The sequence below is a fragment of the Triturus cristatus genome, chromosome 2_2 (genome assembly GCF_964204655.1).
Source record: "Triturus cristatus chromosome 2_2, aTriCri1.1, whole genome shotgun sequence".
Classification (NCBI taxonomy): domain Eukaryota; kingdom Metazoa; phylum Chordata; class Amphibia; order Caudata; family Salamandridae; genus Triturus; species Triturus cristatus.
Genome location: NC_140582.1, coordinates 1,028,313,139 through 1,028,323,672, shown reverse-complemented (window position 1 = coordinate 1,028,323,672; position 10,534 = coordinate 1,028,313,139). Strand labels below are relative to the sequence as shown.

At 48.4% G+C, this 10,534-nt stretch overlaps 1 protein-coding gene across 1 annotated transcript; it reads left to right on the top strand.

Annotated features, from left to right (window-relative positions):
• The first annotated feature begins 6,928 nt into the window (after positions 1-6,928).
• On the top strand, positions 6,929-8,233 carry LOC146863106 (uncharacterized). Its single transcript, XM_085643343.1, has one exon. It carries the CDS (start codon positions 6,929-6,931, stop codon positions 8,231-8,233), a length of 1,305 nt encoding a protein of 434 aa, XP_085499469.1.
• The last annotated feature ends 2,301 nt before the right edge of the window (positions 8,234-10,534 follow it).

The following is a 10,534-nucleotide window of genomic DNA, read 5'->3' as shown; positions in this document are numbered from 1 at the left end:
TGGAGGGGTTTAAAACCCCAAGAATCCCCAATAAAAATATAAAAATGTATTTACAGCCGCAGAGACCGTTTAGCAGCGTCCTTGCGGTTTTCATTTTTTTTTTCTTTTCATTTTTTTTATATTGGGGTATATTTATATAGCGCAAACTCGACCCGAAGGTCTTGGAGCGCTTTTACTTGAACATCAGTTGCCCTACATAAGCACACATTCATTTTAGGTGGGCATGGAGAGATTAAGGGAGGTACCCTGAATCACAGGCTGTTGAGCCGTCGTAGAGGCATGAACAATGATCAAGGGGTTTGTGTGTAGGGGTTACAGGAATAAGGCTGGGGTATTTTCTTTTATAACCAGGGGCATTATTAACAACGTCCTGTTTGGAAAATTATAATCTGGGTCCATCATGTAGTCCATGGGGGTTGTCGGCACCTTTCTAACGTTTTAGAGCGTCTCTCCCTAACACTGATAAACAGGATGGTGTCTTACGGGGGTTCTGTCTATGTATGTTTATTTTTCTTTTCTAAAAGCACATGATACATCAGCCCTTGCAACCAACAATTAGGCCTATATGCAGGCAGCATAACATGTATACCATGCCACCCATAGTGGGTATATAATGTAAGGGCGGAGCGACTGCGTTTCAGCACTATATCCTTTTGTTACTTGCAGTTTATAAGTTAAAATCCTAACATGGCGCTGTGGTTATTAAAGGTGTGTAAAGAGTCCCTGTACATTGGCTAGTTTAGATTAGAGCCTAGATTAGTGTACATGGGGTGAGGCATGTGGTTAGAAGCCCTAGTTTATTATTAAAAAAGTATGCAGCAATGCAAAGGGTTGTTTACAATTTTGAGTATGTGCTTCTCCAAACTTTAACTAAGGGGGTGTACCCGTGAGTTTGAATGGTTGTTCTTACAAACTGAAGACCTATGGCCTATGTAACATTTTCCTAGACGCTGTTTTACGTATGCCCTATGTAAGGAGGCTTGTCTCATTGTAATATGTAATTGCGTTTTCTAAGCGGTAATGCTATGTTTATGAGGTGTAGTTTTAAAACAGACCTGTTTGATCTAACCCCACCACAGACGCTCCCTGAAATAACTATCACCGATGAAGAAATGCGTGCCCTGCAGCCAGGTATATGTATTTAGAGTTGTATAGTTCTGAGTAGTTTTTGTACCCTAGTGTCTCAGAAGCCCTGTTTTTCTAATGGTATTCTCATGTATGTATGTATGTATGTATGTATGTATGTATGATTTTATAGATTATGATACCGAACTCCAACTAGCTCTTGACGGGCTGGAATGCTACCAGGAAGCTCAAGGCACAGCGTGGAGTGCTTTTGCGCTGACCACTGGCTGCAGTGAGCGAGGGAGCGAGGAGGAGGAGGAGGACGCCAGATTGCCACCTCGCTGCTCCCTTGGCTCTCGTCAATCCTGCCGTTGCTATATACACATTTTTACCCACTGGGATCAGCTCTTCCCTTCGTGAACTTGGCAGGGAAAGAAAAGCCCTGGGCATCGTCACTGCGTTTATCACGCCAGCAATATGGAGATTGTATGCTGTGTAAGGGAAGCACTGTTTTACTGAATATAAGGTAATGGGATCGGAGTGATAGGAAACAGGAAGAAACACTGCAATTATAATACAATAATCAAAGTTAGAACTATCATGCTGATTGAATAACACATTCAGAAGTAGTTTTTATTGAACAACGTGGTCTTTTGTGCCCTCCTGTGGCCACAAATGGTATTTAATAAATAAACAAAACTCATTTAAACCACTGAAAGCTCCAGTCTAGGACGACATCGATACGGAAGCTAGGACTTGGACTTGGAGCTCGGAGACGTGGAGTGGAGTGGATCCTTCTGGTCTCTTCAGGCGCCATACTCGTTATACCTCGCCGGATCCCGCTTCGTCAAGGAAAGTTAGTGGGAACATAGGATTTTTGTGCTGCTGCTGCTTGGAGGATTGCTGGGGTGTGCTGAGGGATAATAGCAGGGCTGCGAGCGCTGTTGCTTGGCCAACCTGCTACACTTGACCCGCTCTCCCTGCTTACCCTGCCCCTATGTGCTCTAAGTGATTGAAACTCCTTCGCTCCTTTGCCTGCGGCAATCCTTGTGTGTGGCAACCTTGCTTTTTGTGGACTGCACCTTTTGGGCCCTTTCAGCTCATCGCCCTGCGCCATACGTCGGACACGCATCGTCAGGGAAGTTTGGTGGGAGCATCGGACTGGAGGACTGCTAGTAGCAGGGCTGCGAGCGCTGTTGCAGGGACTCCATTTCCCAGGAGTCTCTGCTTGGCCAACTTGGCTCTCCCTGCTTGCGCCGCCCCCTGTGCACATTGAGCGCACAGGAGGATCCCAGACCAAGGACGATTCTATTTGGCAAAATATTGGTAAAATAGTCGTAAGACATTATTTTAGATTTTGTGGGTGGTATTGAATAGGGAAGGTATTATATTTGTTAATTAGCCGAAAAGGGTAGTCTGTGTATGTTACGATGGCCCTACGCTCAGGGAAAACTAGAGTAGTTGCCATTAAAACAAATGCTGGGGTAGTGACGGGCACCATTGATGACTTTTTCACACGAACCACAAAAATCATAGAGAAAGAAATAGCACTTGTAGAAAAGCGCCTATCACTAGCTATTGTTACGGGGAAGCGATCTTCTTTAGGGACAATTAGAGCTGCTGTAACCCCAGCTGAACGTATTGAGTTGGCCCCATTAATAATCGCAAGCCCGATTCCCTGTGCGCTAGACCCAGTGGTGGATGACCCTCTTGCGGATAATGCACCAAATTTAATTGCTTCCTGTCTGTCTTTGGATTTAGTAAGTTTTGTAACCCAATCACCTAAGCTATCCTCAACCCCCAAACATGCTTCTCAATTACAAGAAGATTCCGAGCTAGATCTGGTAGAGCAGATTGAAACTAGTTCAGTAAGCCCTAAACAGGTGAGAAAGAAGAGAAGGGGAGGTCAAAGAAAGGGCGGGAATGCTAGGAGAATGAGGGCAAATAGACGGGCAAAAAAGCATATGTCTCGGGGTCTTTTAGAGCCACCAACGGAGGATGGAAATCAGACTAACTTAGTGGATAATACAATAATTTGCCAGACTCAAGAACCCGTAACTGAGGGCATTCTTCCAAAAATGGAAATATTAGTTAAATCCCTATTAATGCCTGTGGTTAACCGATTGAAGCTAATCATGGGAAAGTTAGATAAATTAGAGGACATCGCTAAAGGGAATATGTTGAAAATAGATTCATTGATTAAAAGTGGGAAGCAAAATAAGGGTATAGTTGGGACTGTGAAACAAGCTCCTAATATCTCCAAAGCGGTAACCCCAGTACTTACTGCTATGCCGAATGCCTTGCCAGCTTTAAAATCTAATGGCACGGCTCAGGGGTTAACTGTTGTACCGAACGCAGCTCGGTTGGTCCCCGTAGAAAAATCTCCTATCTTAAAACAAGGGTTGACCACAACTCATACTGCCTGTACCCCCACGATCTCCAAGGGGCCTGAGGCTGTGCCGCCAGTTTCAGAAGATCTGTTGCAGCCCCAAGCCCCTACAGTGAACCGCCTCTCAAGAAAATATCTTAAGAAGAAGCAAGGGGTCCCGCCGCTTCATGTAGAAACAGTAGAAGGGCCCTTAATCAAACACATTACACCGCAGGTCCCTTCCCATACTCTGAAGCTCTCTGTAGTTTCAAATAAACTAGCGGCACAGGTAGAGGCACTTCCCCTAGACCAGTCCCCAAAACCATCTATAATCATTCCTGACGGGTTTAGGAAAGCAACGCCTGAAAATGCTCAACCCCTGGGAGCACCTTATACCGACAGCAGAAGGTGTCTCAAGGAACTGACAGGGTTGGTAGACAGCCTTAATAGACCCACAGAAGCAGTGCACAGTGGGCCTTCTAACACTCACAATGGGAATTTGCATACACCTGTAACACATTCACCCGAACAGCAAAACACACAAGATGATGGACGGAATGTTGCACATTGGCAAAGCATTCACCCCCAGTCACAGATTTGGGTTTAATCCATCGTTATTTTGCTCACCACGCCACCCCAGTTCAGACATGACCATATGCAAATCAGTCTTGACCCTGTGCCTCATGGGAACAGTCCAGCCCGAACTGCCAAGCCATGTCTTCCCTGAACCGGAATCAAGCATCCTAGGACCGGTTTCGGGGTTTCACCCCTCCTCAGCCAGGATAGCTTGACTCCAGTAGCGTAGTGAGCACGGGTCCCACGTCTGGGCATACCCTTCCCACATAGGTCAAACAGCAAAACACACAAGATGATGGACGGAATGTTGCACATTGGCAAAGCATTCACCCCCAGTCACAGATCTGGGTTTAATCCATCGTTATTTTGCTCACCACGCCACTCCAGTTCAGACATGACCATATGCAAATCAGTCTTCACCCTGTGCCTCATGGGAACAGTCCAGCCCAAAATGCCAAGCCATGTCTTCCCTGGACCGGAATCAAGCATGCTAGGACCGGTTTCGGGGTTTCACCCCTCTTCAGCCACCCTATGTGGGAAGGGTATGCCCAGACGTGGGTCCCGTGCTCACTACGCAACTGGAGTCAAGCTATCCTGTAAGAAGAGGGGTGAAACCCCGAAACCGGTCCTAGAATGCTTGATTCTGGTCCAGGGAAGGCATGGCTTGGCAGTTCGGGCTGGACTGTTCCCATGAGGCACAGGGTCAAGGCTGATTCGCATATGGCCATGTCTGAACCGGGGTGGCGTGGTGAGCAAAATAACAAGGGATTAAACCCAGATCATTGACTGGGGGTGAATGTTTTGCCAATGTGCAACATTCCGTCCATCATCTTGTGTGTTTTGCTGTTCACCCTATGTGGGAAGGGTATGCCCAGACGTGGCTCCCGTGCTCACTACGCCACTGGAGTCAAGCTATCTTGGCTGAAGAGGGGTGAAACCCCGAAACCGGTCCTAGGATGCTTGATTCCGGTCCAGGGAAGGCATGGCCAGGCAGTTCAGGCTGGACTATTCCCATGAGGCACAGGGTCAAGACTGATTTGCATATGGCCATGTCTGAACTGGGGTGGCGTGGTGAGCAAAATAACAATGGATTAAATCCAGATCTGTGACTGGGGGTGAATGTTTTGCCAATGTGCAACAATCCTTCCATCATCTTGTGTATTTTGCTGTTCACCCTATGTGGGAAGGGTATGCCCAGACGTGGGTCCCGTGCTCACTACGCCACTGGAGTCAAGCTATCCTGGCTGAAGAGGGGTGAAATCCCGAAACCGGTCCTAGGATGCTTGTTTCCAGTCCAGGGAGGACCTGGCATGGCAGTTTGGGCTGGACTGCGAAACTACTGGTAGAGATAGTGGGGGAGGCCTCCCTGACAGATGTCATGGGGTCCATGGGGGTGAACACCAGGAACTTCACCTGGAGTCGCCCTGATGGCTCCTTGCGCTCCAGGATAGACTTCATCTTTACCTCTCGATCAGTGAAGCTCAAGCAACATTCAATGGTGACAGTACATTTCTCTGACCACAGAGCTATCCACTTCCAAGGGGAACTGACGGGCAAGTTCCCGACAGGTCCAGGCACTTGGAAACTGAATAGCTCTCTGCTGGAGAAAGAGGGGGTGAAGGAGGAGTTGAGGGAGACATACACCCAGTGGCAGGCCATGAAAGAGACATTCGAGTCCACAGGGTAATGGTGGGAATGGGTCAAAGGCAGGCTCCAGGATTTCTTCAAGAATGTGGGCAGGCAGGCTGCAAGGGGGAGAAAGAGGGAGTTCAGTAGACTACAGCAAGCGCTGCAAGAACTGCACGACCTCCAACTCCGGGGATGGGACGTCATGAGCCCTCCGGAAGAAGTCAAGAAAGAGCTGAGCGAGCACTTTCATGACGAATCCAGGAGGATCATCTTCCGTTCCAAGGTGGAAAACTTGGAGAAGGGGGAGAAATGCAACTCCTTCTTCTTTAAGAAAATCCACTCTGCGCACACCCCTCTGGTTCAACTGCGCAATAAGGAGGGAATCCTCTGTGACACAAGGGAGGACATTAGGAAGGTAGTGACAGACTTCTATGGGGACCTCTACTCAAAGAAGAGGTCAGAGGGAGATCAAGCAGAAAAGTTTCTGTCTGGTATCCCAAGAACTGTTTCCCCAACAGTGAGAGAAGCCCTTAATGCCCCCCTGACTTTGGACGAGCTGCACCTTGCAGTTAAATCCTTCAAGTCAGAAAGACACCAGGTAGTGATGGTCTCCCAGTCGAGTTCTATGCCTCACTGTGGGACCTAGTGGGACCAGATCTCCTGCAGGTGTATGAGGAGATGGAGAGGGAAGGAATCATGCCCCACACTCTGAGGGAGGGAATGATTTCTCTCTTGTATAAACATAAGGGGGAGAGATGTGACCTAAAGAACTGGCGCCCCATCTCTCTCCTAAATGTTGACTACAAGATCCTTGCAAAGACACTAGTTAACAGACTGAAGGGCGCCATGGGGGAGTTAGTTCACCCAGACCAAACCTGCGGGGTCCCGGGGCGCAGGGTCGCAGATAGCCTGGCACTGATAAGGGACACGATCCAGTACATCACGGACCGCAAGATCCGGGCTGCCCTGGTCTGTCTAGATCAGGAGAAGGCATTCAATCACGTCTCCCATGAGTTCATGGAGAGGGTACTGCACGGTTTTGGGCTGGGGGAGCGCTTCTGCGGTTACGTTAAAGTAATGTATAAAGACATCTTCAGTTCAGTCATTGTAAATGGTTGTAAAACAGACCCCTTTCCTATCAGGTCTAGGGTAAGACAAGGCTGCCCGCTCTCGCCACCTCTGTTTGTTTTGGTTATAGAGCTACTCGCTGAGTACATCAGGAAGAACCCAAACATCAGAGGGATCCAGACACCCGGCGACGCGAAGAGGGAAGTCAAGTGTTCGCTGTACATGGACGATGTCACCCTCTTCTGCGCGGATGCGGAATCAGTCCAATCTCTGCTGGAGGCGTGCACAGACTTCGGCAAGGCATCAGGGGCGAGAATCAACGTGGACAAGTCTCAGGCCAAACTCTTCGGGCGATGGGACCTCTGCAACGAGCCTCTCCCCTTCCCCATCGAGGCAGGACTGATGAAGATCCTCGGCGTCTGGTTTGGAGGGCCAGGGGCAGCAGCGAAGAGCTGGAACGAACGTTTGGCCAAGGTGAAGCAAAAACTGGGCCTCTGGAGCCTGAGAAACCTGAGCATTGAAGGGAAGGCTCTGGTGCTCAGGAACGACGCACTGCCCTTGCTGCAGTATGTGACACAGGCCTGGCCACTCCTGGCCAATGTAGCACGGGCCATCAACAGCATGGTGTTCCATTTTGTCTGGCACTCCAAGATGTACAGGGTGAAACGGTCAGTCATGCACAAGGAGCACCGCAAAGGGGGGAAGGCAGTCCCCGACATCTCAACGATCCTCAGGGCCTTCTTTGTGTGTGGCTGCATCCGGATAACCCTGTTAAATGTGAACAAGGACCACTCTGCCTACAAGGTGTTCCGCTTTTTCCTCCTCCCGGTGTGCAGACGGCTGGGATGGGATAAGTGGGAGAATGCTGTGACTTTCAACTGGGACCTCCCATGGTACTACAAGGAGGTAGAAAAGTTTGTGGGGGAATTTGGGCTGAACTGTGTCACTCCTTGCCATTGGAAGCCCAAGACAATCCGCAAACTGATCAGGACCAGCGACACCACCGAACCAGTGAGCGACCTGCCACCAGCAACGGCAACGCACGTGTGGGAGAATGTATCCTCCCCAGTTCTGACCAACAGACACAACGACATAGCATGGATGACTGTGAAGGGGGGCCTGCCAGTGAGATCCTTCATGCACAGCAGAGGCCTGTGCCCGCACAGGAACTGCCCAAGGGGATGCCCCGCAGAGGAATCTGCACACCACCTCTTCTGGGCCTGCCCCTTTGCCCAGAGACTAAGGGCCGCCTTACGACAAGAACTGGTAGCCCTCATCCCCTACGAGATCATTACGGACCAGTCCATGCTGTACGGGCTGTTTCCAGGGACACACACAGAGGAAGCTATCCAGGAGTGCTGGAGACTCCTCTGCTGTATTAAAGACATTCTCCTGTTCGCCAGAACCCGCCTGGTGACCAATGGAGAGGTGGTAAACAGAGAAGGGTGCCGCAGGATGGTGCTCAGCCTGCTTAGAGACTATGCAGCCATGGACAAGAGGGAAAGTGAGGAAGAAGAAGAGCTGTGAGAAAACCCTCCTTCCCCACTGTACTCTTTAAAGTGGCGTCCCCATTAAAACCGTAAAACGCTATCTGCAAATACATCTGATGAAATGTAAAATGTCTCAATGCATTGATTGACTGAAAAGTTAAAGTGGATTGCCTTCCCTAAGTGGTGAGGTACCACTTCCTTAAAAACTATGTTTCGCAACTTTTAAGCACTTAATAAAAGATTTTGCCCCAAAACTAAAAAAAAAAAAAAACGGTCCTAGGATGCTTGATTCCGGTCCAGGGAAGGCATGGCTTGGCAGTTCGGGCTGGACTGTTCCCATGAGGCACAGGGTCAAGACTGATTTGCATATGGCCATGTCTGAACTGGGGTGGCGTGGTGAGCAAAATAACGATGGATTAAACCCAGATCTGTGACTGGGGGTGAATGTTTTGCCAATGTGCAACATTCCGTCCATCATCTTGTGTGTTTTACACATTCACCCGAACCCATCCCCGACAATTCCTTCACCGCTAGGACCCTCAATTATTTTGACCGTCATTTACATTCCCCGTGCCCTATGACATACGACCCTACCAGGCCCGCGTCCAGTGTAATCCCCATATCACCCCCATCAATATATGCCGATAACAGTACAGTCTGGGGCGACTGTCCAGATTAGAGTTTGGACGCCGTATATAGTGTGGAGCCTTCCACGGCCCTCCCAGGGTGTTCGCACTGGGACCCTATTTCTATGATTCCGCAGGCCCCTCTTTTACAGAATGGTGTTGCGGCGGACGATGTGAGAGGTTGTTATACAGCCAAGTGGAGTGTTTATCACTAAGCTGGCACAATATGATTCTGTAAACCCAAAAGAGGTACTAGGGGCTCATGTGAATTATATACAGCTGGTGGTCTGAAAGCTAAAATGGCAAGCGAACGCCGCAACCTTAAAACTGGGGGCGGAGAGTAGTGGTGACAGGGTCAAAACGGAGGCGCAGCGGAAGATACTGCAAATGGTTGACCGGTGTAAAAGGGTGATCCTCAAAACGTGTCAAGCAAATGTGTTGGACATATGGGGTACACCAGCGTGACAAGGCCTACGTCACCCCCTATAATCCCCCCCATGCCCCAGATATTAATAAAAGTACACACAAATCAAAATATAGCAGTAAGGTCCATACTGTACTGACAAAGTCCCTGCATTTCTTATGTTTGCTCAGGCGGAAAAAGTACCTAAAACCCCGCAAACAGTGTTATACAGTTTCACGAACAACACCTGAAGCACATGCAACAATACCATGCACCCTCCAATACACAGGTTCAGGAGAGAACACCCCACGAGTCGGGCATTTAAAGGGCTCGGGGGTAGAGCGGTGATACTCCATCACACAGAACACATAGAAGGCCCACGGGGTAGGTCTGTAGAAGAGGCCTCCATGAGTACGTCGCACACAGGTACAACCATACTGTTCAGATAGGAGGGGGAAGGCTGCCTAGAAAAGCCTGGTCCTGTAAAAAGCAAAAGTGGGCTAATAGCGCTAAGCTGTGCAGGCTTTTAATAAGTAAACTAAAGAAAGCCCGAATATGTGCTACCCGGCGGCTTAAAAGCCCCACAGAGCCTGTGCTAAGCCACAACCCCCCAGAACGATACAACATCGAACTCCTCAACAAGTCAAATTCCTCAAGATGAGGATTCAGAGGATGTCTTTTTAGAGAGTGTTAGAAGCTACAGTTGTACTGTAGAGAGATTTAACGCTACAGAGTGTTACATGGAAGAAAAAGTACTCTGGCAGGTAAGTAATCCAGCAGCCGTAGGTATAATTAAGTAGGTTTATTAATCATAAGTTAGATGGTAAAGAAGGCCCCACCGGGAGCAGCATCCAGCTGCTCAGCCAATCTCACTCAAACTGACCACACTTCAAACCATGCATTCACGAACATTCCGATGACATCACACACACAAGCTGAGCAGCAGGGAGAAGGAGAAGACAAGAATATAACACATCTCCCTCCTTTAAACAATGAAAACAAAAGAATACAAGAGAAAATAAACACAGTAAGCCCTGACGATGACAAGGTCAGGATTTCAAATCAGCATAAACAAGAATGTATGAATAACTATAAATAAAATTTTGAAATAGCAATACAGCACAATGTAAGAACTCAAACAGCGGTGAATAAGTTAAAATGGTATGATTAATAGTATCACGCCCACATAACAAAACACCACTCACACTAAATTCAAAAGAAAGATAGGACGCCACATCTCACACAAAATATGAAAAGAGGCACAATATCACCTAGCACGAAACCAATGCAAAAACAATACATGACAATA